This window comes from Aspergillus welwitschiae (genome assembly GCF_003344945.1).
Source record: "Aspergillus welwitschiae strain CBS 139.54b unplaced genomic scaffold BDQ94scaffold_1, whole genome shotgun sequence".
In the NCBI taxonomy this organism is placed as follows: domain Eukaryota; kingdom Fungi; phylum Ascomycota; class Eurotiomycetes; order Eurotiales; family Aspergillaceae; genus Aspergillus; species Aspergillus welwitschiae.
In genome coordinates, this window is record NW_020798695.1 from 938,196 (window position 1) to 960,493 (window position 22,298).

Sequence of the window (22,298 nt, forward strand, 5' to 3'; positions counted from 1 at the left end):
CCGGATTTATAATCCAACATATATCATGTAGGCTGTCAGCTCGCGCATTATCTATGCCCCCGAATAAACTTTTCACTGTCTAATATATACATGCAAGCATTGTAGAACGCCAAGTAATGCAAGTTACCAATCGCCTTCACTATCGCTTCCAGGGTATGCCTTCTTCCGCAGCTTCCATAAGGATTTCTCGCGCTGTGCTGCTTCTCGTTGCCTGCGGCTGTTGTCTTCTACCACCGTCATCCAAGGAACCTTGCTCGCGCGCCGGATTCTATCCTTCAACACCTGCTTCTCCGACTCGAGGGTAGCGTCCTCCGCAGCGGCAGCACCCTTATCCTTCCTGAGCTTCTCAAGCAGCTCCCGATGGCGCTTCTCAGCGGCACGGGCTGCGTAATAGTCCTCGCTGATGGCCCAGTTGGGATTATCCAAGAGACCTCGCACAAGAACGATGCCGTGGCCCTGCTCGAGAACGCCGCGGAGAGTCGATCCGGTAATGGGAGTGACCAGTTCCAGCTGGCGGGAGGCGACGTTCACGGAGCGGACAAGAGCCAAGCCCAAGCAGTGCGAGACTTTCGGGTCCAGGGGATTGCTGCTTCCCGCACCAACAAAGAGGTAAGGCAGGTCCTCGTTCGGTGTCCGCGTGATGCTAGATTCAATAGTCGATGTGCCAATGACAGGAACAGCATCGGCTGAGTCTTGCATGTCGACATCGTGGTCTCCATCTGTTTCAGCATTGGCATTGTTCGCGAACATTGGTCCACTGTTCTGGCCCAGAATAGCGTTGGGTGATTCAACGGCCACAACAGCGACGATGGACCCATCTAGAACCTCATGAAGTAGATCAGGATGAATCTCAGTGCCCATGACCATGATGCCCTGGATGCCCTGTTGGGGTCCCGAGTAGTGAACACGGAAAGGCTTGGTACGAGAAAGTGGTTGCTCAAGCCACAGTGAGTTGTTGATGCCGTTTGGACGTGACATATGGAAATACGACTGCATTTGCATTGAGCGAAGCTGTGCGCTCGACCTGCTGACGAAATCGGTGGGCTGAGAAGGGAGGATTGTCAGAGGAATCTTGGCCTGGTAAGCTGCCTGGCCCAGAGGCTGAACAACTTCAGTCGGTCCCTTTTCGCTCATATATACAACGTCGGAAAGACCGAGCGATCTGACCAGCCAGGTGGCAACTTCCAGACCCAAGCCGAAGATCCAGCCGGGGTAGTTGATGATAAGAGGACATTGGGGATAGCTCGCCTGCAGGGCCCGGTAGCGGTCCATGAGATCCATGGCGGCGAGGACGTAATGGTCGGGGTCCTCTTTGGGCGATGTAGCTCCAATATGATGGCTCCGGACTATCGTCCCGTTACGAGAACCATCCAAAGACGGATGGGAAAAGGGAGGACCAAAGACAGGCGAACGGAGATGGGCCAGATAGACTTGCCCCATCGGAGCAAATTCAGGCTGACCCGGGTCCAAGTCCAGGAACGCGACCCCATCAGTGTTAAAGTACTTGGTCTCTGTCTGCGGCGCCGGGCTGAGAAGGTGATTCAACAGATAGCGACTAAATGTAGACTTTCCTGATCCCTTCGGTCCGCAGATGAGAGTCTTCAGCCGTCCACCACGCTGAGACAGGGACTTGATAGCGGAGCTCCATTGCTTCTCGAGATGAAGTGGCCTCAGGTGGCGTTTGAAAGAATCGTCCGCAGAAGTATACAGCTGTACGGCACTTAGTCACAGGACGGGCTATAAGAAGACAGTCAGGTATGAAACTTACCACTGCGAACGTCCTCTTGGTGGACTGAGGAGTGCCCTTGAGAGTGAGCTTGTCCGCTGTAGTATTCTTGCCGTTCCATATCCGCTGATAGAGGGGCGAGAGTTCCTTGAGACGATAGATCCCGCTGTGGCATGACTTGAATTCCACCTCTGCCTCACCATTGACCCCGGAGACGCATTTGATAACAGGCAACGAGTGCGTCGAAGGAGCATAGACCCGATACACCTGGGATGAGGGGTGCAGTTTCGCTCCCATCAAGCTGACCACACCTCGCTTGACCCATAGATCGTAGTGGCCAATCATTACCAAACTCTATAGAAAAAGTCAGCACTGCACATATACGCCAGCATGACAAGCATACCATCTTCTCCTTTATGCGGACACACAGTCTATGCTCATCACTGTAGACTATGCTGTTCTTGTTCAAGCGCGCTTTGGAGAGTGGGAAGTCTTGAACCTGGACCGCAGTGTCTGCAGGCGATTCGTACCTAAGAACCATTAGTATAAGGCTCGTATTGTACTGCAAAGCAACAATTACCCCTCCTCTTCATTCTGAATGGGTTCGAGCTCGATAACACCGGTATTCTCTACAACAACGTCTGGCTCTTCCGACTCCTCGTCTGAAGGTGCTTGATCCTCGGTAGCCTTGGATGTGTCATGCTCGGGTAGTTTCTTGGAGGCCTTAGGAGGCTGGTCGTTGCGCGCCTTCGGCGTGGGCTTCTCAACCTTGGATTGTTCTTCCTTTCGTCTCGATGATCGCCTCGTTTGGACTCGGTTCTCTTCGGGTGCAACTGGGACGACGGGCTCTTCTAGTGAGCGGCGCGCTCTCTTAGGTGGCGGTTCTACCACTGGCTCAGCGACAGGGGGCTTGACAGCAGCTGCGGTGGCCTGCGCCTGCTGCTGCCGTGCTTTGCGGGCCGCGAAAGCGCTGACCGGGGCTTGAAGAATCGAAAGTCAGTAATGTTTCTGGGTACACGGGCGCTTGAACTTACCTGCAGCCTGCGCCTTTTCAGCCTTGCGCTTCATGATACTAACAGACGGTTCAATTCTCAAAAACCAGCGACGTTGCGCAGAACCGAGTGCTGGGCGGCGGGACTACCAAAAAGGTGAATATTTGAGGCCGCGGACTTTCAGGTGGTCCGTGCTCCGCGGAGCAGAAAAAAAGGTTATCGCTCAAAAGTTCCGGATCGGCTTCTCCCAACTCGCAGTGACTCGCGCTTTGCGCTATACCCCAGGATTTTCTTCTACGACGTGCTTATCACTTCGCTGGGGCTTTCGCATTGATATAGTGTATTCTAGCGGTACGAATCAGGCACACGTGTGATCACCGGCGCTCCGCATCGCAAGTTCGGAGCTGCTTTCCCCTCGAACATCCGCATACGAATTAGACCGTCAATAAGTCACAATGGCACCCAAATCGAACAAGAAAGCTGTGGAGGAACGGGAGCCTACTCCTATGAGCACATCGTCTGCTGGCGACTCGTCTAGCTCCGAGGTTGAGTCGAACCAGAGCGGAAGCGAGAGTGACAGCGATAGCAGCACTTCTTCCAACGAAAAGACTTCTAGCCAGAAGTAGGTCTTCCCAATTGACTCAAGTGAAGGTTATATCAGTGACTTACGATGTGCTCGCATAGGACCTCCCGTAATGTATCCTTAGCAGCACCCCAACCTTACAAAGCTCCGTCTGGATTCAAGTCCTTGAAACAACAAGCACCACCGAAGTCCAATGTCTCCTCTCTCCTGTCCGATCTTCGCGGCAAGCAAGTCTATCACATTACGGCGCCAGACTACCTTCCTCTTTCCAAGGTCGAGGAAGTCTCGTTGGCCAAGATCATGCAGGGCAAGCCGGTCTTGAAACACAAGGGTGTGCAATACGGGATTCCGGTGGAAAGCCTTGCGCAACCCGACCTGGGTGGAAAGACGCTTCACCTGTACGACTCGAAGACCAAGACCTACTATAGTACTGCCGCCAGCAACATCCCCAGCTACCACATCCAAGAAATGCTCGACATTCCCGAGGTCAGCGATGAGACCGTTGCGCAAGCTGTTCAGGAGCAGATCAAGCCCCCGAGGAAACACCCCAAACACTTGAAGATGCGTTTCCGCCCCGTAGGAAGTGGCGTGGCACCCCCTGAGACCCTCGGGTCCAGTTCGGAGGAGTCGGAAGACGAGACGCCTACATTCAAGGTCCCCAAGTCGCTGGAGAAGGAGCGGGATGAGAGAAAGCGCAAGAACCACCCTACTGAGGCGGACGGGAGCCAGGCCGATGCCGGTGATGTGCCTCGTAAGAAGTCCAGAAAGTCCGCTCAGGAGGGAGGTGAAGGCGAGGACAAGAAGAAGAAGTCCAGCAAGAGCCGGGAGGAGAAGAAGCGCAAGAAGTCCGAGAAGTCTACTTGAAGTGCTTGATGATATTTCTTTTTTTTCTCTTCCTTTCCTTCTTTATCGTCTTTTCTTTCATCAAAAGTTGGCAATACTAGATGGGATATGTTTTTGCTTCTACTCTTCCGGCGTGTGGGGAGTGATTTCTGACGAGCCCGCTGAATTCTACGTTGCATGCCAGCCATGGGTGTGTCCATTTGTACATAAGTCCAGAGTTAGATCTCATGCATAGAACTCGAGTAGTGAGTGGTTCACTACCTAGAGCAATCTGAACAATCTGAACTCTGTACCGCGCCCAACCTGCAGGTGCAACGGCTAGAGGGAATAGCGGGAGGACGTTAGCCCGGATGAAGCCGTCTCACTAGCACCGGCGGCCTATCCAACCATCCCGAGAGCTGCGAAAAGGTCAGGCGCTTTTCGCGCTCGAGCAGTAGGACAGCACCGTGGTCCTGAATAGAATTCTTACTTGGCAACAGTGAAACCCGGGTAAGGTCCATGAGTTCCTGAACCACCCGACAATGACTATGCGAGCATAGCATCTTGGTGGGTTCGACTAGTTGGAGTTGATAGAGAGATAGACCAGCGGGTTGAAGTGGAAGAAGGCCCACCGGAGCCATTTAGTGTCGATCAACCCCGGCCTCTGTTTCGACCAAGGCTGCTCGGCGTGGCCACTAGGCCCCCGTTCTGGAGCCTCGTGGATCGGAGGGTGTCTGTCAGGCTACTATTCGGGTAGATCGCCCCTACACCGTATTGTGCTGGGACACATCAGTCCTTCTGATCGACTGGCCCTGATCGAATAGAAGAAGCATAGAATATCCTGGTTCTCACGAATTCCCAGGGTCCCCTTGCGCCTGCACCGCCGCGACGGTGTGTCGGTATTTTTACCGACTATTACCACCTCCCCAATAATTAGCTAATGACACCAGCCTATCAGCGTCGTCCTCTCACTGGCTGCGGGCCTTACCGCAATCACATGCAATACTTGTGATTGGACAAGCAGATACTCAGGCGGACAGCTGATACGGGCAAGTGACGCCAGACCCCCCAAATCAGTCGTTGGCTCATCTTTCTACTTACTACTAATTCATCCATTCCATGTTGCTCTGCTTCTGCATCGCACAGGCTGCTGGCTCGACCGCTTAAGCCTTCCTCGCTCCTTTATTTTTTCTGCTCTCTCGTGCCATGTCTTAGTCTCTCTCTCTCTTCCGGCCATGGTTCGCACGCCCCAGTCTCTCCTGCTTTGACGGCTCTCATTGTCCGGAACCGTACCGTTACTCCAACGGTGCTTATCAACTTCTCAGCTGTGTGTGTGTGTGTGGACGCTGTGGGTGTCACATTTCCTTTTCGTTGCTTTTTTTGTTTTTGCCCCGAAGCAGAGCTCTCCCTATGCCCGATCGAGCTGGATCTAAGCTAATATGTTTGATCACCGGCCTTTAGTCGAGTATCTATTCGTCCACGGTCCTAACGTGACTTGAACCTACTGACTTACCTTAAGCCGTGAAGCCCGGATCACATTTCAGCGCTGTCATCTGCCCGGGTCCCCTGGGTTTTACCGTAACAACTACTTCCTTTGAACCCTGTTCATTCCCGCTCGCTTTGTCCTACACTTTCTTCCTATGTACCGAAAATGCGACCCTTTATAGATGACGCAAAGCGGCGGGTGGACCGTAGGCTCAGCGCAAGCAGGCAGTCCATATCGAATAGCCGCATGTTCGCCAGTGTTCTGCCAGAACGACTAAGGAACGATAATGATGATGATGACGACTCGCAGGTGGATTTTAGTGCCCCCCCTGGCGGTATGGGGCCTCGCGAGGGTCATATGCAGTATATGCACCAGTCTATATTCGGCATGATTGCTGCGGTGGGTTCGAGATCTGGGTTTCATGCGCGGTACGACGAGTCGAGTGATAGTGATGGGGAGGATGAGAGCCGTGCCCGCAAAGACGCCGAGAACTTGTCTGCTACCGCTGGTGCACTGCCAAAGAGGAGCGGAAATGACTCGCCGCGATTATCCCCCAAGCCGCAGAGCCCGACCCCGGAGCGCGGGCGTCGCCACCGACGAACAATATCCGATCATAAGTTATTGCGCCCGTTCAAGATAAATTCGAAACAGAACAAAGGCCAGGAACCGGCTGTACAGTCTGAGCCTCAGACGGGTGATGAAATGTCTCGAGCTTCCACTCCTAAACGGCCTCGCAGTGTCACTCCTAGGGCAGCCCCTGTTCTTAGTCGCATGGTAGAAGCACGGGCTCTGTTGGATACAGAGGACTCGACTAAAGGCGCCCCGTCTACTACGGAAGAAAACCGTAACGAGGGCTCTACCCAGAAATCTGCATCAGCACTTTCGCTGCGGTTAAAGGAGATGTTCGGTTTTGAGGCACCGGAGAAGGTGCTCGTTGAGTACGCATGCTCTTTCTTGCAAAGCATGCTCCTGCAGGGATACATGTATGTCACAGAAGGGCACGTCTGCTTCTACGCCTACCTCCCTCGGAAGTCCACCGTGGCCATTAAGTCCGGATATGTCTATAAACGTGGCCGAAAGAACCCCAAATACAACCGGTATTGGTTCTCGCTGAAAGGGGACGTCCTCTCATACTATGCAGACCCATCGAAACTCTACTTTCCCAGCGGCCATGTTGATCTCCGCTACGGGATTTCGGCTTCTTTAGCGGAGCCAAAAGACAAAGGGCGAGAAGTCAAAGACTTCCAAGTCACCACCGACCAGCGAACATATTACTTCAGAGCCGATAGCTCCTCGAGCGCCAAAGAGTGGGTCAAAGCTCTGCAGAAGGTCATCTTTCGCACACACAACGACAAGGGCAGCGTCAAGATCTCCTTCCCCATTGAGAGCATCATCGACATCGAAGAGAGTCCCATGGTAGACTTTGCGGAAACATTCAAAATCCGCGTGGTGGAGAGTGAGGAAACCTACGCTATCGATGAGGTACGTGTCCGACTTTTGGCATCCAACGCTCACTGCTGACTGTACTGCAGTACTACTTCACCTTTTTCAATTACGGACAGGATGCATTCAACTTCCTAAAAGGTCTCGTTGCCGACACGCCTATGAAGCGGTCGCAACAGACCTTATCACCACAACCTGAACAGGCATCTCGTTCTCGCCGTACCCGTGGCTCTCAAAATAGGTGGTCGATCACCAGCACGACTAGCCAATCTCGGGGCATTGGAAAGTCTGGCAATCGAAGACGAAGCGCAAGCACGGGGCAGTTCAGTTTCGGGCATGATGCCTTGAGTATGTCTCCGCCTATCAGACAACAGGATTCGTCTTTGTCCTTCGGAAACTCCTTTGAGCAAGCAACTGAGGCATCTGGTATTCTGCAATCCATGACGGATACCACCGAGTCTGCCAGCCAGATATTGAACCGAAGCGATGTCTTTCAGTCGCCTACGATTCGTACAATGAGACGAGGCCCTTCGGGCGCAGAGAAGACTGTTCGTCGGCACTCGGACGAGACAGCGCGGTCGGTGCATACGACCAGGAACGGTCCTGAGATACAGTACGCCGTGAGCGAGTCTGACCGTGATACTCAGACTCCTTCTGGACTTCACCCTTCCACTCCAGCTTTGAATGAGCTTGTCCGGGCTGGGGTGTATCCCCTGCAGCGTGCCGCTGGATTCGCTGAGTACTTGAAGACACGATCAAAGCAGATGAGCAACTTGCTGGCGAGTGAATCTATGGGCTATTTAGAGAAGGTTTCTGGTATGTGGGCCGGTGGTGGCAAGCATTACGGAGAATCCGAGAACATACTCCCGGATGACCAGGCCGTTGATCCCGAAGACCTCGAGGCGGGTTGTAAAGACGGTGACCGATTCCGTGAACACTTTGCCCTTCCACCAAGTGAGAAGTTGCAGGCATCATACTTTGCGTGGCTGCATCGGATGATCCCACTGTACGGCAAGATCTATATTAGCCAGAAAAAGCTGTGCTTTCGCAGTCTTATGCCTGGGACTCGTACGAAGATGATCCTTCCGCTTAAGGATGTCGAAAATGTGGATAAGGAAAAAGGGTTCAATTTTGGCCGCCATGGGCTCGTTGTCGTTATTCGAGGTCACGAAGAGTTATTCTTCGAGTTTGGCACAGCTGACATCCGAGACGATTGCGCTGTTACGCTGCACAAAGGCCTTGAGTCTACGAAGTTTTTAATGGCGTCCGGACTACTTGCAGAGTGCGAAGAGAAGGATGAGTCTGAATCCGCCATAGCAGAGCACCGTTTGCTACAGGAGGCCAGGCTGGACATCACTGGTATGCACAGCTCCCGCTCGGCGATGACAGAATCCAACGAATTGCATCCCATCTTTGATGACCCTCGCGCCTCCATCATCAATTTCAAGCCCACCGAATCGTTGAGAATTACGTGTCTCACAATAGGCTCCCGTGGCGATGTGCAACCGTACATTGCATTGTGTAAAGGCCTTCTTGCAGAAGGGCATAGGCCCAAGATTGCAACTCACGCGGAGTTTGAGCCTTGGGTGAGAAAGCATGGCATTGACTTTGCGCTAGTCGATGGTGATCCGGCAGAACTTATGCGGATATGTGTAGAGAACGGAATGTTTACCTACTCGTTCTTCAAAGAGGCAACGGCAAAGTTTCGGGGATGGATTGACGACTTGCTGTCGTCTGCGTGGAAAGCTTGCCAGGACACAGATCTCCTCATCGAATCCCCAAGTGCGATGGCTGGGATACACATCGCCGAGGCACTCCGAATCCCATACTTCCGCGCCTTTACAATGCCTTGGTCAAGAACACGGGCATATCCCCATGCATTTGCGGTTCCTGAGCACAAGATGGGCGGTGCATACAACTACATCACCTACGTCATGTTTGATAACGTATTTTGGAAGTCAGTTGCAGGACAGGTGAACCGCTGGCGGAAGAAAGAACTGGGTTTGAAGGCAACCGGTCTGGACAAGATGCAGCCGAATAAGGTTCCATTCCTTTACAACTATTCCCCCACCGTGGTGCCCCCACCGCTAGACTATCCAGACTGGATTCGCATAACTGGGTACTGGTTTCTCAGTGAGGGTTCTGACTGGACCCCTCCAGCGGAACTGGTCGACTTTATCCAACGTGCTCGCAAGGATGAGAAGAAGGTCGTTTACATCGGGTTCGGGTCAATCGTTGTGTCCGATCCTTCCGCTCTCACGCGCACTGTCATCGAATCCGTTCAAAAGGCCGATGTCCGCTGCATCCTGTCCAAGGGCTGGTCTGATCGTCTAGGAGACCCGGCTAGTGCGAAATCAGAGGTTCCTCTCCCGCCGGAGATCTACCAGATTCAATCAGCACCTCACGACTGGCTCTTCTCGCATATCGATGCCGCCGCGCACCATGGTGGCGCTGGAACTACCGGAGCAAGTCTGCGCGCCGGTGTCCCTACCATTGTCAAGCCATTCTTTGGCGACCAGTTCTTTTTCGGAACGCGAGTTGAAGACTTGGGCGTGGGGATCTGTTTAAAGAAGCTGAACGTGACGATGTTCTCACGGGCTTTGTGGGAGGCAACTCATGACGAGCGCATGATTGTTAAAGCCCACAAGCTAGGGGCGCAAATCCGAAGTGTAAGTTGGTTACAACCTAGTGATGCTGACCTGCTAACGATCGAACAGGAGGACGGGGTGGATACGGCTATCCAAGCGATCTACCGTGACCTAGAGTACGCCAAAACCCTGGCTCAAGCGCGCTCCAATGTATCTTCGACGCCGTTCTCGCCCACGCCATCGGCGAAGACAGTGGCAGAGCAGGAAGCGGATGAGGACGTACCCGAGGAGGAGTGGACAATTGTCGAGGACGATACCGAGTTGGAGATGCGGCCGAGTATCGCCTGATGTGGATAATATGATTGCGTGTTGACGGACTCATGGCTCCGCGTGAACTGCTAACCGACGAGATGTTCCCGTCGTATGATTTACGAACTGTGGCATTTGCTCTATTCAGTGATATATGCCTTTAATATTGCTTTCGATTCGGCTTCTCCACTTTGGGATTGCAAAGGTCTGGTTTGAGAGACAGATGCTGCGATTGATGATTTACGAGATGCACAGCTGCTGGCATGACTTAATATATTTCTAATCGATGTTGAGCTAGTGTTTGGACGAGCGTGCGTGGTCTACATGTTTATTTTTCGGCGATCATAGATTATATAATGGCACTGGCGCAATGGACATCATTGTATGGTTTCATACTCTCAGTTTTCATGTAGACTTTTATATCCATGCCTGCTTTTGACACTAAATACATACAAAAGGGTAGTCGGAGACAGAACCAGAAACAACAAAAACAGTACATTAAAAGTATCATATCTCTCTAAAATGATATCAAGCGGCCTTCTCCCCTTCATCATCTCCTTTACCCTCCGCCTTTTCTTTCCGTCTCTGCACCACATCCCAATTATAAACCCGAGCCGTCGCAACCTCAAGCGTCTACAAATACCATTAGCCCCAGAAACCATAGAAAAAGAAACTCGAGAGAAGGACATACCGTAATTTGCTCCCTCAAAAATTCCAAATCCTCCTCACAGTTCCCGAGACTCTTCTCCGCAGCAGACAACTTGTCATCCAACATGCTCTCAGCCTCCTCAATCGGGTACGCAAGCATGACATTCGCGCCAAGCCAGAGATACACTTCCTCCGTGTCGGCGGGGGAGACCGTCGCCCTTGCGTACAACGTATCGTTCAGTTCGAAGTTCGTTTCGAGAGGCTTGTCCGAGGCGCTTTCTCTTCTGAGTTTCAGGAACCGCACCATCTCCAACGTCTTCTTGATGTCGGGGATCTTGTCGCGCAGGCCTTGGGCCCGCCGCTGCGTGTTGACTTCCATGAATTGGTACTTCGAGATCATCTCTTGGAAGGAGCGCAGTGTCGGCTCGACTTCACTGCGCGAGGAGACGTAGTCGGCGACATTGTCGACGAAGGGGGCGGCGGGGATGCCGCGCGGGTTGGTGGAGGGTGTTACTCTGGATTTCCCGGGGGGGGGGGGAAGAGTTAGTCGTGTTCTGGGTTGTGGTTGTTGAGGGGGGGGTGTGGGTGTTGTAGTTGGAGGGGGGTTGTGATTTGGGGATATTTGGGTTGAGAGGGGAGGGGTGGGCTACAGCGAAGGTGTACGGAGAAGTGAGTTTTTCGAGGGTACTGGATATGGAGTACTTACGAGGAAGTCTTCTTGTCTGCCATGGTGAATAGGTGGCAGACAGGCCGGAGTATATAATAGACAGAGGAGGGCGGAGGTAAAGAGATGTACTGCAAGCCGCGGAGGAGAGAGCGAGGAATAATGATAATGATGGAGTGGGGGAGTTGATTGCCTGTTTGGGAATGGTGTCATCTGCGGCGATCTTCATCATCAGCATAGTATCTACAACTATTCTTCCTTTTCTTTAACCAACTCCACCTCGCACAGCTGTACAAACAGAATGATATAGATACATAATACGCCATGGTTCTCCTAACAACAACACCTCCCATCCTCGCCGCCATCGAGGCCCTCCCTCCTACCTCGCGACATGACTTCTCCCTCCCCGATACCTTGAACCTGGAGGACCCAATCTCCCACGACCAATTGATCAGAGTAGCTCGATACTTCCGACAAACAGATACCTCCAATTCCACCTCTTCGATTGATGAAACCAAAACCCTGAACTCCCTCCTCCGCGGAACAAAAGTCTACATTCCTCCGCCGCCCAAGAAACCCGAGCCGGTAAACACCTATCTCCAACACCTCCCCAACACTATACCAATAAGCATACACAAAACTAACAAACGACAATAAATATAGAGCCCCGAATACCTCGCCCTCAAAGCGCGCCTTCTCGCCGCAGCCGAAACAGACGCCTACAACCGCATGACTTCATCCTCGACTTTCTCCTCATCCGCTTTCTTCCCTCCATCATCCAGAACCCCAGCACCAACCAAACCCTCAATCTTCTCCTCTTCAACTCCCACCCTCGAAGCCCTGCACAACAAATCTAGCAACAAAAATGAAGAAACAGACCCCCTCACACCCGGCCTCGTCCTAAACATCTTCCTCTCCGTCCTCATCACTGGGTTCAGCGTGTACTGGGCTCTGCGGAGTTTCCGGTCCCCCGAGATGCTAGTCTCCACTGTAGCAAGGATTTGGAGGGGAACGGGCACAGGGCAAGGGGTATCGGAGTCGGTGAAGGTTTTGGTGTCGCTGGGGGCGGCGGTGGTGGTGGGGGTGGCGGAGGTGATGATATATGCGATTTATTTGAGAAAGGTGGAGGTTGCAAAGGGGAGGGAGAGGAGGGTGAAGGAGAGGAAGGTGGTTGTGGAAAGTGAGAGGGTTGGGGGGAAGGTTAAGCAGGGTGATGATGATGGGGCGGAGAGGGTTGGGGGTAAAGAGGAGGAGGTTATCTGGGGAAGGGGTGTGAATGGGGGGTTGAGGAGGAGGGTGAGAGAGAAATGGGAGGAGAAGGAGAAGAATGTGGATATGCAGAGGGATGGGAGTAGCGAATAGCGTTTACTACTATTTGACGTGCTACACTCTACAGATATGTATAACTGTATAATGGACTAATGATGGACATAGTATGCACGTTGGCTGTCAAGATTTGTTCACAAAAGAAATCGGTGCTAAGTATACTGCGCAAGCAATATCAATCATCTTCTTCCTCAAGCTCGGCAACTCTCTCTATAGCATCACCCCCCATATGCCCCTCAAACTCCCTAAACATCAAATTAGCCTCGCAAAAATCCGGGTCCTCCAAAGTCTTATTGAGCCACTTCAGTATATCCTCCCACGCCTTGGGCATAATGCACTCAGAAATCAGCGCCTCGCCAGACGAATAGCAGTTGCACCCATGATGCTCAGGAGCAGGGACAGGCAGTCCGAGAGCCTGCTCAGACAGGACATATCCACGGCACCGTGAGGAAACAAAGCTCACAAACGATGAGGGATCCTTTGCTTCTTTACCGCCCTTGTCTCCGAAATCAACACCCATGCGATGAAATGGGCTGGTGAGACAAATTGCTGATATATATGGACGCCATGCTTCCCCTGTCATTTGTTAGCTAGATACCAGACAACCAGCTACTAATCAACCTTGAAACAAGAAGAAAAACCTACAATTACTCCCCAAATACCGGATAACACCCAGCCCCCCGTCATCCAACCCAACAACCCCAATCTTCGCATCAGCCCTAACAAGCCGACCCCGAGCAGCCAAGATCTCCTCGAACACATACTGAATATGTTCCTGCCAGTCCCCATTTCCAGGGATCTTGTTCCGACGAGTCATAACCAGAGGAGGATCTACAGCCGACTCTCGAGGAACGCAAGGCCAGGACGTCAGTGTCATCGCTTTACCAGATCCACAGTGCCAAACCAATTGCCCGGTATTTGCCAGGACAAGCGCCGTGTCTTCCTGGTTCAGAACAGCCCGCGCAAATGCAACCGCCGACCCAACTTCAATGCCATCGCTGCTGAGAGTCCGGTAAGCCCAGATGCCAAGGTCTTGTACGGGCTCCCCGAAGACAACGATGACGCGGGAAGCAGTAGACAGGTTCTTGGAGATGAGGATGGGAACATGCGCATCGGTAGGTCGAGCTGTCAGTGGAAGACGTAGAGAGATGAGACCGAGGTTGCGAAGACGGGAGAGGACAATGTTGCGAATGCATGCTATCAAATAGAGTGGTTAGTTATACACGAAGAGTGGCGTTCAGAAGGCGTACTGTTCATGGCCTCTCGCTGCATCTCGTTCCAGCGCTCGTTCCTGTTAATCTTGAATTGGAACTCCTCTTTTGGTGCGGAGATCTTTCTGATCTGGTCATCTTTGGTGATGAAGTACCTGACCTTAGTTAGTTGAGATGAATTGTGCAATGGGTCTCATCTCAGTCCCTCTTACCCCAATTTCTCCAGGTCCGCGGGGAAGACAGCTTCCGCAGGGAGGTCCTTTCGGCTGAAGACGAACATTCTGGCGATTTTAATTCGATGATGACGAGGAAACGAGTGCGTAAGTAATAGGGAGCGGATTCAGCAAGAGAGAGATGAGATATGGAGGCAGAGACAACAGATCTAGAGTAAAGCAAAGGAATGGCAGGAGCAAACAAAAGAACCAAACAGAAACTGCAACTTCCCAACCAATGCCAGTGAATGTCAAGTGAAGCCAAGTGCAGGCGTTTGTCAATGCATAGCTTAGTACTTCATGTAACATCCGCCTTCACTGCGCAGACCAATCGTTAAGATCCGACGGTGTCACATCTAGCCATGGATGATGCCGAACACAATCCTAGAAAATTGACCATACCATCATCGCAACCACCCATTGCGAATTGATCAAGAACCAGCTCAGCTGGACAGTACCCAAGACGATGAAAAGGGATGTAGTATTCCTCATCATCTAAAAAAACCTATTGTACAAGTCCTCTGACCAACAAGGAAACGGAGGAAAGAAACAAACGCCTTTCAGGAACCCGCCGAACCAAACGAAAGCTACCAAATATATTCTTTTCGCATGAATCCATAGCAATTTACCAACTGGCCTTCTTCACACCGGGGAGTTCACCGGCCAGCGCCTGCTGACGGAATTGGTACTGCACAAACCAACTATTAGTATTTATCCAACCAAATACCCCCTCCCTATGGATAAACTTACTCTACCAAGTCTAAACGCCCGGATAACACTGCGAGGAACACCACCCGCCACACAGCGGTTCTTGATCTGCGTCGAGCGAGTGTAGGCGTGCATGGAAGCGAGCTGGAGCTGGGCCTGGGCGCGCACACGCTGGGGGAGGGAAGTGTTGTGGATCACGTAGCGAAGAGCTTGGCTATATATCAGAATAAATCTATTAGTAGCTGTTCGGCTCGACCTTCAGCAGGTAGGTTGAAATTACCGTTCCGGCTCGAACTGCTCGAAAACCTTCCGCTTGGTGTGGTCGCGGACAACACGGGGGTTGATGAACCCGCCGAGGTCGAGGATCTTGGACCGGAATTGCGACATATTGGCTGGTGAGGGGGTTTCCTGGCGCTGTTCTGGCTTGAATGCGATTGGGGATGGATTTGATGGCGGAGGTTTTGGCCGGAGCGGCGAAGTCACGGGAGTCGGGATGCGGATTGCCTGTTTGGGTTAGGGGCATATATCTCTTTCTACCCGGATGGCAGGAGATTTTTAGGTTGTATATACGAGGCATTACGTATGGGATAGTTGAATATTATAGGCTATAATGTGTTATGTATGATGGGTTCCTTCATGGAGAATATGGTCATTTCTGGTGAGATGGTAAAGAATCATCTGTATCTTGTTACCTTGACCGTGCAACCTACGCGCACTATCAAAAATCTAGGCCTACTTCGAAGCTGTGTATGCATTACCATAGAGTCAGAATGAATGAGAATAGGTTTCTTCTTTTACATTGTAGCATTGAAGCCCGGCTTGTAACTGCACTCCATAAGCACGAGACTTCTTCATGACCAAGTGTATGTCCGTCGTCCTTAAAGCTAAGGTCCAGTATACATGCCCACTACTATAACTGCACATGTCGTACGAATTGAAGCGCGCCACACTACGCCTACGCAAACAATTACAAGCTCCCATCCATCACATATCCATCTGCGGCCTACGTATCAGTCCTCCGGCCATCCCATCAATCCCGCACACCCCCCAGCGATACACCACCACAAGCAAGAGAAAGGTAGGTATACAACATATCAATTCGGCAAATGTCGTATGACGGTATCTTCTATAAGCTTATACACAGTAAATGCCCGCAAACTCGAATGACCGGCGAACCCGCAGCAACAGGGGCTCTCAAACTACCCACAACAGCCACGCATTCATCCGCCATATCCGCGTGCTCGGAAATTCACCCAGAGCTAATTTAATGCTTCTGGTTCTTGAGGTTGGGGTTGCGGGGGTCGTTCTTGAACTCGGCGGCTAAATTGTAACAACCGAGGTTAGCGTGTGCAGTCGAATTGATGGAGCGAGTCTCGATGTTGGATTCAAGCGGATGCTTGGTAATGTGCTGATATTGAAAAATGTCGTGACAGGTTCACTTACTCGACATCATGACGTTGGCGAAAGAGTTGACGCCGTAGAGGATGACCAGACCTGTGATCGAAACACCGTTAGAAAGCCGCTTTACCCCTCTCTCAACATGCTTCAATGGAGCTATTCCGCCATATCCGCATAGCTATCCCGCTAGACAAAGCCACCCAACAAGGTAATAGGTCTGCATGCATACCGGCAGCGAAGAAGGGGCCCAGAGGCTTGGCTAAATGAGCAAAGCAGGTCAGTTCATATTCTCATCTCTCGACCCAGCATGGGCGCGCCAGGACCACGGCAAACATACCAACGGGGGTGGGGAACTTCTTTCCGAGGAGAGACATGGTGGGCAGATCGTTTGATTGAAAGCGAAGTGCTGGGTATGGAGGAAAGACGGGAGTTGGAGCAGCTGGTGAAGGAGCGACGAGACGAGAGCGGGTACAACGAGGTTTGTCCGGGAGTCCGAAGCCCCGGCCGCTTTAACGCTTCGGGAAGGAATTGCCGCGCCGCTTTTACTGCTGCGTATCGCCGGTTGCCCCTCCGCAGTAAACAATCAACAATCACGATAACGATAAAATAAGGCACTACACTCTTTACTTGCAGCAGATACCCGATATTCCATCCGAACACAATCTCAATGGCGGATCACCTCCAAGCCTCCGTCTCATCCCTCGGATCCTCCCTCCAACTCCTCGATTCCTCTATCTCCACCCTCGACTCTGGCATTAGCGACTTTCCCCGACTATGCAAGGTCTTGCAAACAACCCGAGTACGTACCCCCTGCCTTCAATATCAAACACCAAATCTAACCCCAATAGCACTTTGAACTCCTCCCCGAACCCACTCTGCGTGAAGCCCAACAGTCCCTCCTAGATGAAATCACTCCCAGCATCGCACATCTGCTCTCACTAGCATCGAACCATGTGGAGAAGCTCTCGCGGCGAGAACAAGGCCTGAGAGCTAAATGCGAGCTGCAAGAGGGAAGAATGTATTCTAATGAGAGCCGTCAGCCTTCTCGGATGCGTAGCGCTTTTGGCGATCGACTGCAGAGCGCGGGCGCTTCAGGAAAGGCTGCGAAGGCGGCGGAGCTGAAGAGACTAATGCAGAAGAAGGAACGGTTGCAGTATGCAGTGGAGCGGTTGGAGCTGCAGAGTACGCAGAGGGAGAGGCAGTTGAGGAAGAGTATGGCGTTTCACTAGAGCGGGGGGATGGATGATGTGATGATGCTTGCTCAGTTTTGCGACAACTGGAATGATATGGGCAGCTCAGGCCGCTTGGGACGATTCTGCGAGTGCAGGACAGCAGAGGAATGAGAGCTATGTGGCGACGGTATTGGTTTCAAAGCCAGAAGAGGTTACACCACGTCAGAAAGTGTAGCTGGGGATGCGTGATGTGCGGCCAGATATCGATCAACGGCCGTACTCGAGCTATCACTATGATCTACATGTGACGCTGCATACTGAAACTGCAGCCGCAGTGAATGGAGGACCACCGGCGGAGCCATAGCCATTGTGCCCTTACCAGTATGAGCGGAAGATGCCAGACCTGGAGGACTGTGCTGGGAATATTGAGTGTTCAAGTGGAACGCTCGTTATAAAAGTCCCTGGGGCACTTGCAGACGGATCTATAGAGCTGCCCCGCCTGTTATGTGTAACGTCCATGCACAAGTGAATGAATAATGGAGAGTGTGCCATTGAGTGAAGAAGTCTTTTACAACCAACAGCTATGGTCTATACTACATGTCATATATCGTACAGGAATAAAATACAATGACCTTCCCCAACCCACAAACGATGCTCCTAGCCAGGAAGCAATCCAAACCCTCTATACGCCACTTTTGACTCCGATGTAGATACCCGAAAAAGAACAACCAAGCCCAGGCCTAGTAACCTTAGGCCGAAGGTCTCACCTGCTTCAAAGCCTGTCTGCGCTTCTTCTTAAGCTGCTGCTTCTCCCAACTGGGTATCTTCTGACCCTTCTTCTTAAGCGGAGTCTGAATGTCAGGCATACTGCTGGTAGGCTCCATTCTCTCCTCCAATGCATCCTCTTCCTCTTCCTCCATTTCCTGCTTCTCAGCAGCCCGCCGAGCAAGTCGTTCCTTCTTACCCTCACCATGCTTCTCACCGAGTCGCAAGGATCTTGCAACACGAGTCTTCGCACCAAGAGCCCACAGGTCTCCCCACTGGGACTTGCGCGCATCCTTGTACGCTTGCCGACTGAACGACCGGGGGACGGTCCAGCGCTCGATCTTGCCAGCCGGCGTGCAAAGGTCGAAGATGACGTGTCCGCGGCGCTTCATGGGTTGGTAGACGATACGGGGCAGGGAGAGGAAGTTGACTCCTCCTGTTTCCTGTTGTTCGGTAGGTGAAGGTTGAGTCTCTGATGCGACAGCTTCGTTGGCTGATGCTTCGGTTTCTTGCTTCGGCATCTCGACTGCGTCTTCATAGCCGTCAAAGGCTGCATCTGCGGCTTCGGTGCCCTGGATGATGCTGTCCTCGATACGCCGGTCGACGCCACGCTGGACGGCGATGTAACTGAATTTCAGGTCCTCATGGTTGCGATCCTTAGCGCCGATGATGCGCTGTAGGAAGGCTGGGCGGATGTAGCGTTGTTGGAAGTGACAGTAATCTCTACGGCCCTTGGTATGGCCGGGGATTTGATACATGGGGCACTTGTTGTGGTTGGTGCAGGGAGCGACGATCATGCCGGCTTCTTTCTCGATGAATGTATCTTCTTCGGGCGAATCTGTCAAATTCTCATATCTGGTAGATCCGGGGCTGGAGATGAATCGTTTCAGGAGCATGTCACGCGCTCCGGCAACGGCTTCGAAACCCTTTTGGTGTCCCTTCTCGAGGAGGATCAGGACGCCCCCGTTGGGGTTCAGGAGGTTCCACAGGTTCTGTACATGTTCCTTCCGGAGGAACTCTTCCTCGATTCCGAGCAACGAGTGTGGAGCAATGATAATGTCGTACTGTTTCCGCTTTGGCGGAGCCCGCTCGTCTTGCAAGGTTGGCTTTTCGCGGACGTGAACGTAGTCGGGCAGCCGCGGGAGGAAGCTGGTGTCTTCGAGCATCGCGCTGGCACGGAGACGAAGAGTGTCGGATCCAGTAACAACCGTCGACCGGCCCACGGGATAGGGGTCCTCCGGGCTCTGCTCTGGGGTCATGGCTTCCCACTCAGCACGAAGGATGTCTCTCCACGCCAAGACACCTGCACCGCCGGCGCTGACATCGAGGACATGGGGTCCGCCTTCTTGTGTCATCAGGTTCCGGATCCAGTCCGTACCCAAGCGTTTACGGACTTCCACCAGAACACTCAGCACAGACGCATACATGCCGGGGTAGAGAGCGGCAAGGAAGACATTGGCTTCCATCTCGCTCATGTACCGCTGGGACGCTTCTAGAGGAATCGGCTGTTGAGGAGCTTGCAAGCGCAAGGGTGGGGTTGTAGTAGAATAAGGAAGGTATTGGCCGCCAAGTGTGCGATGGGCGGTGTCCGCAATATGCTTGTTGGAGAAGTCCGACAGAATGACAGAGATTGGGCCCGTCACGCTATCCTTCGGTATGAATATAGTGCTGGGATCGGTGGAAAACTTTCCCATCGTTGTTAGAGGATGGAATTTGGGAGCCGAGTCTGATGCTGCCTCATCTTCGAACTGCTCGAGCATAATCTCTCCGCCTAGCTGCTCGGCGACTTCTCTCGTCCGTTGCATCGTGATCGTTTCCTCGATTGACGGCGGAGCTTCCATATCATAGACCAACGGAGGCTCATCGTGTGTCTCAGATCCATCCAGCTCGACTTCTTCCCAGCCGCCCTCGCCATCTTCACGGTACAGCCTATCCGGATCTATCTCTTCTCCTTCTTCCACCAGATCCAGCTCAGACTCCTGCGCAAGATAGACAGGCTCGCCGTACAACCGAGTGTACAGCTGAGTCTCTCTATCATTCAAGAGCCCCTCCGGAAGATATTCACCAAATTCCTGTCTTGCTTGCCGCACCCGCGCATCCAACGTTTCTTCGTCCCGGTGACCGATCGTCTGACTCAACGCATAATCGAAATCGAGACCTTCGAGGTTGAGCGCTTTCTCATGGTCGTCCAAAAGGTCTAGCTCGTACATAAGCTCAGCCATCTCCAGATCCGTTTGATTGATCTTGTCGACCAAGGCGTAGATGGTATCCTTCTTCGCATCGGGATCGGTCTCCGTCGGTGTCGTGGACGACGCATGCCGCAGGCCGTGCAGCCATGGCTGAGAGTGAACGTGGGGAGCTTCCTTGAGTAGAGATTCCAAGTGTAAGGTCGATGGGGACGCTTTGCGGGCGATTGAGGTTCTGGGGCGCCCAGCTCTGAAGCTCGCAGCTCCGCGGCGGAGTGGCTGCGAACCGGTCTGCGGCGACCTGAATACGACCGGACGTAAAAGGCCATGGGGATGGGACCGGGTCGCCCTGACTGCCGGAGATCGTGACAGCATCGTCAACCCTTCCACGGCTCGAGATGCAAGTATCAGGAGCTTGTACCTGGAAGAAATCGACTTGCCACTGGAGAGCTTTTGCCAGGAAAACTCGCGCCAAGCCGCATGTCCATCAGAAATTCCGCTGTTCCTATTGGCTGATTAAGTAACCTTTTATTACATAATCATCTAGACCCAGTTGCGGCCTTAGGAACCATCAGCAATGGACTTGCATCCATCCCAAATTAGAGGTGGAATGATGGGTGCATATTAATAGTCGCTATTTACAAACTATAGTAGAGCTGGGGATACTACTGGGACTCGCTGTCCGTATCTTCGTTACCCATGAGCACCTTCAGAGCTGATATCCACTTCATCACTTCGTGCTCAAGAGCGGTTAGTTTGGCCATCACGGCCATAAGGCTAGGGTCCTGGCTCTCTACGCGGATCTTCTCCCTCACTTTGACTTCATCTCCTTTCCAGGTGAAAACATCGCCTGCCTCATCGTGAGGACGATGGCGGCTTCCAAACAACCGATCCCGCAGGTTGAACCCGGTCAGAGATATATCAGTCGCGAATGCGGTTGGCGTGTGAACGGGGGTATTAGATTCTAGCGTCCTCAAATAAAGGACCAGAGCCGAATCCGCAATGGATAGATGGAACGATAAGTACGCCGGTAGCGGGGGATCAAACATCTACGACTACAGTTCAGCCCATGGCCTAGAATGATGGAAGCAAAAGTAGAGCCACTTACCTCCTCTTGCGCACTTGTCTCCCACCACTTGCCTCTGACTTTGTCATTTTCGCCCTTCAACATCTGCCGTGCTTCACTGATGGTCTCGCGGAGGAGGTGCAGTTGGCTGTAGATGAAGCCGGCGTTGAGCGGGTCACCAGTCCAAGTGCTTACATCGACAATATCCAGACTTTGGTTGACCAAGTTTTTGACCGATACTAGTTGACTTAAAATGAGCTCGGGTGTTGTAGGCGTATTCGCCAGACACAGGCGGGTGGTGGCCGAGCCCCGCGAGGCAAGGGAGCTAAGACGGAGTTGGATGTCCTATAGAAATAGACTCGATCAGCATCAACCTCGAAGCGCTACGTTGTGATAAGCAACGGCCAAAGCGCGCAAAGAATGCGGATCCATAACACTGGGCTGCATAGTAAGCAACAAACGTGGATAGTAACAACATACGCCTTTCACGATCTTTGTCCCAACCCGAGTCACAAAACCTTTTACATTTTCTGAGCGTAGAGATGAGAGGACGAGTGTTGATCCCGGCTCCTTGGGTGCCAATAGGGCTGCGCATTCATGGAGGCCCTCTCGTAACGAGGTAAGGGAGTCTTGCAGCGAACGTAATAGCCATTCTAGCTCCTTCGCCTATAGTAGTTGGTAGAAAAAGTTAGTATTGTCCTGGCCCTATCGATGATGCATGCGCGCCATCGGGCCGGCTCAAATTTGAGGTTCACCGGGACACGGGGAAATAAAACAGGGCATACCAACGCGGAGTCGACTTCCTGTTCTAGGCGCTCTGGGGGTACAGGCGGGTAAGCCCAAGTGGCCATTGTGAGTATTGACCCAGCGGGTTAGTTGCGACCCTCGGGAGATCGGACGATTGTACCTTTGGCCCGGCAAGTGGTCAATGGATCGGTAGGGAAGCGATGGGGGGTATTGGGGGGAGTGGGTGTGGACAGGACACGGTAGGCA

At 52.5% G+C, this 22,298-nt stretch overlaps 12 protein-coding genes across 12 annotated transcripts; 4 read left to right on the top strand and 8 right to left on the bottom strand.

Moving 5' to 3' along the window:
* Positions 1–123: 123 nt before the first annotated feature.
* grc3 (putative RNA processing protein Grc3) lies at positions 124–2,794 on the bottom strand (the record flags this gene model as incomplete). Its single annotated transcript, XM_026770184.1, has 5 exons — positions 124–1,710; positions 1,769–2,080; positions 2,130–2,256; positions 2,307–2,706; positions 2,761–2,794. The coding sequence occupies 5 exons, from the start codon at positions 2,792–2,794 to the stop codon at positions 124–126; spliced, it is 2,460 nt and encodes an 819-aa protein (XP_026632331.1).
* Positions 2,795–2,971: 177 nt separating this feature from the next.
* On the top strand, positions 2,972–4,380 carry BDQ94DRAFT_132860 (DNA-directed RNA polymerase I subunit RPA34). Its single transcript, XM_026764146.1, has 2 exons — positions 2,972–3,340; positions 3,403–4,380. The coding sequence occupies exons 1-2, from the start codon at positions 3,174–3,176 to the stop codon at positions 4,163–4,165; spliced, it is 930 nt and encodes a 309-aa protein (XP_026632332.1). The 5' UTR covers positions 2,972–3,173; the 3' UTR covers positions 4,166–4,380.
* On the bottom strand, positions 4,381–4,720 carry BDQ94DRAFT_132861 (uncharacterized protein). Its single transcript, XM_026764147.1, has one exon. The coding sequence runs from the start codon at positions 4,684–4,686 to the stop codon at positions 4,486–4,488; it is 201 nt and encodes a 66-aa protein (XP_026632333.1). The 5' UTR covers positions 4,687–4,720; the 3' UTR covers positions 4,381–4,485.
* Positions 4,721–5,583: 863 nt separating this feature from the next.
* Positions 5,584–10,325, top strand: atg26 (UDP-glucose:sterol glycosyltransferase). Its single transcript, XM_026775765.1, has 3 exons — positions 5,584–7,091; positions 7,142–9,721; positions 9,770–10,325. The coding sequence occupies exons 1-3, from the start codon at positions 5,775–5,777 to the stop codon at positions 9,986–9,988; spliced, it is 4,116 nt and encodes a 1,371-aa protein (XP_026632334.1). The 5' UTR covers positions 5,584–5,774; the 3' UTR covers positions 9,989–10,325.
* Positions 10,326–10,338: 13 nt separating this feature from the next.
* BDQ94DRAFT_132864 (tubulin-binding prefolding complex subunit PAC10) lies at positions 10,339–11,393 on the bottom strand. The gene is made up of 3 exons (XM_026764148.1): positions 11,304–11,393; positions 10,641–11,112; positions 10,339–10,582 (listed from the first exon to the last, which is right to left on the bottom strand). Exons 1-3 carry the CDS (start codon positions 11,324–11,326, stop codon positions 10,478–10,480), a joined length of 600 nt encoding a protein of 199 aa, XP_026632335.1. The 5' UTR covers positions 11,327–11,393; the 3' UTR covers positions 10,339–10,477.
* A 192-nt stretch (positions 11,394–11,585) lies between these two features.
* On the top strand, positions 11,586–12,623 carry BDQ94DRAFT_165042 (TMEM199/VMA12 family protein; the record flags this gene model as incomplete). Its single annotated transcript, XM_026770185.1, has 2 exons — positions 11,586–11,846; positions 11,925–12,623. The coding sequence occupies 2 exons, from the start codon at positions 11,586–11,588 to the stop codon at positions 12,621–12,623; spliced, it is 960 nt and encodes a 319-aa protein (XP_026632336.1).
* A 139-nt stretch (positions 12,624–12,762) lies between these two features.
* On the bottom strand, positions 12,763–14,078 carry BDQ94DRAFT_165043 (uncharacterized protein; the record flags this gene model as incomplete). Its single annotated transcript, XM_026770186.1, has 4 exons — positions 12,763–13,163; positions 13,233–13,784; positions 13,838–13,953; positions 14,011–14,078. The coding sequence occupies 4 exons, from the start codon at positions 14,076–14,078 to the stop codon at positions 12,763–12,765; spliced, it is 1,137 nt and encodes a 378-aa protein (XP_026632337.1).
* BDQ94DRAFT_132868 (uncharacterized protein) lies at positions 13,958–14,495 on the bottom strand. The gene has a single exon (XM_026764149.1). It carries the CDS (start codon positions 14,317–14,319, stop codon positions 14,089–14,091), a length of 231 nt encoding a protein of 76 aa, XP_026632338.1. The 5' UTR covers positions 14,320–14,495; the 3' UTR covers positions 13,958–14,088.
* Positions 14,496–15,148, bottom strand: BDQ94DRAFT_132869 (mitochondrial 37S ribosomal protein uS14m). The gene is made up of 3 exons (XM_026764150.1): positions 14,999–15,148; positions 14,761–14,932; positions 14,496–14,698 (listed from the first exon to the last, which is right to left on the bottom strand). Exons 1-3 carry the CDS (start codon positions 15,103–15,105, stop codon positions 14,636–14,638), a joined length of 342 nt encoding a protein of 113 aa, XP_026632339.1. The 5' UTR covers positions 15,106–15,148; the 3' UTR covers positions 14,496–14,635.
* A 649-nt stretch (positions 15,149–15,797) lies between these two features.
* Positions 15,798–16,550, bottom strand: BDQ94DRAFT_132874 (F1F0 ATP synthase subunit i). Its single transcript, XM_026764151.1, has 4 exons — positions 16,454–16,550; positions 16,346–16,375; positions 16,162–16,212; positions 15,798–16,038 (listed from the first exon to the last, which is right to left on the bottom strand). The coding sequence occupies exons 1-4, from the start codon at positions 16,488–16,490 to the stop codon at positions 15,983–15,985; spliced, it is 174 nt and encodes a 57-aa protein (XP_026632340.1). The 5' UTR covers positions 16,491–16,550; the 3' UTR covers positions 15,798–15,982.
* Positions 16,551–16,709: 159 nt separating this feature from the next.
* BDQ94DRAFT_4387 (DASH complex subunit SPC19) lies at positions 16,710–17,504 on the top strand. The gene is made up of 2 exons (XM_026775771.1): positions 16,710–16,915; positions 16,965–17,504. Exons 1-2 carry the CDS (start codon positions 16,784–16,786, stop codon positions 17,343–17,345), a joined length of 513 nt encoding a protein of 170 aa, XP_026632341.1. The 5' UTR covers positions 16,710–16,783; the 3' UTR covers positions 17,346–17,504.
* A 435-nt stretch (positions 17,505–17,939) lies between these two features.
* Positions 17,940–22,156, bottom strand: BDQ94DRAFT_176891 (tRNA methyltransferase RSM22; the record flags this gene model as incomplete). Its single annotated transcript, XM_026772774.1, has 5 exons — positions 17,940–20,744; positions 20,909–21,288; positions 21,348–21,650; positions 21,786–21,971; positions 22,091–22,156. 5 exons carry the CDS (start codon positions 22,154–22,156, stop codon positions 18,038–18,040), a joined length of 3,642 nt encoding a protein of 1,213 aa, XP_026632342.1. The 3' UTR covers positions 17,940–18,037.
* Between the last annotated feature and the right edge of the window lie 142 nt (positions 22,157–22,298).

What these genes read in the sequence shown, in the direction of transcription:
- BDQ94DRAFT_132860 (XM_026764146.1), top strand. Translation starts at nt 3,174, where the DNA reads ATGGCACCCAAATCGAACAAGAAAGCTGTGGAGGAACGGGAGCCTACT. An exon ending in GAAAAGACTTCTAGCCAGAA is followed by an intron (nt 3,341 to 3,402) that starts GTAGGTCTTCCC and finishes GTGCTCGCATAG; the next exon opens with GACCTCCCGTAATGTATCCT.
- BDQ94DRAFT_132861 (XM_026764147.1), bottom strand. Translation starts at nt 4,686, where the DNA reads ATGCTATGCTCGCATAGTCATTGTCGGGTGGTTCAGGAACTCATGGAC.
- atg26 (XM_026775765.1), top strand. Translation starts at nt 5,775, where the DNA reads ATGCGACCCTTTATAGATGACGCAAAGCGGCGGGTGGACCGTAGGCTC. An exon ending in AAACCTACGCTATCGATGAG is followed by an intron (nt 7,092 to 7,141) that starts GTACGTGTCCGA and finishes ACTGTACTGCAG; the next exon opens with TACTACTTCACCTTTTTCAA. An exon ending in TAGGGGCGCAAATCCGAAGT is followed by an intron (nt 9,722 to 9,769) that starts GTAAGTTGGTTA and finishes ACGATCGAACAG; the next exon opens with GAGGACGGGGTGGATACGGC.
- BDQ94DRAFT_132864 (XM_026764148.1), bottom strand. Translation starts at nt 11,326, where the DNA reads ATGGCAGACAAGAAGACTTCCTC. An exon ending in GCAGACAAGAAGACTTCCTC is followed by an intron (nt 11,113 to 11,303) that starts GTAAGTACTCCA and finishes CGGGAAATCCAG; the next exon opens with AGTAACACCCTCCACCAACC. An exon ending in TTTTGAGGGAGCAAATTACG is followed by an intron (nt 10,583 to 10,640) that starts GTATGTCCTTCT and finishes TGGTATTTGTAG; the next exon opens with ACGCTTGAGGTTGCGACGGC.
- BDQ94DRAFT_132868 (XM_026764149.1), bottom strand. Translation starts at nt 14,319, where the DNA reads ATGTTACATGAAGTACTAAGCTATGCATTGACAAACGCCTGCACTTGG.
- BDQ94DRAFT_132869 (XM_026764150.1), bottom strand. Translation starts at nt 15,105, where the DNA reads ATGTCGCAATTCCGGTCCAAGATCCTCGACCTCGGCGGGTTCATCAAC. An exon ending in GAGCAGTTCGAGCCGGAACG is followed by an intron (nt 14,933 to 14,998) that starts GTAATTTCAACC and finishes TCTGATATATAG; the next exon opens with CCAAGCTCTTCGCTACGTGA. An exon ending in GGGCGTTTAGACTTGGTAGA is followed by an intron (nt 14,699 to 14,760) that starts GTAAGTTTATCC and finishes TGGTTTGTGCAG; the next exon opens with TACCAATTCCGTCAGCAGGC.
- BDQ94DRAFT_132874 (XM_026764151.1), bottom strand. Translation starts at nt 16,490, where the DNA reads ATGTCTCTCCTCGGAAAGAAGTTCCCCACCCCCGTTG. An exon ending in GAAGTTCCCCACCCCCGTTG is followed by an intron (nt 16,376 to 16,453) that starts GTATGTTTGCCG and finishes TTGCTCATTTAG; the next exon opens with CCAAGCCTCTGGGCCCCTTC. An exon ending in CGCCAACGTCATGATGTCGA is followed by an intron (nt 16,039 to 16,161) that starts GTAAGTGAACCT and finishes GTTACAATTTAG; the next exon opens with CCGCCGAGTTCAAGAACGAC.
- BDQ94DRAFT_4387 (XM_026775771.1), top strand. Translation starts at nt 16,784, where the DNA reads ATGGCGGATCACCTCCAAGCCTCCGTCTCATCCCTCGGATCCTCCCTC. An exon ending in AGGTCTTGCAAACAACCCGA is followed by an intron (nt 16,916 to 16,964) that starts GTACGTACCCCC and finishes TAACCCCAATAG; the next exon opens with CACTTTGAACTCCTCCCCGA.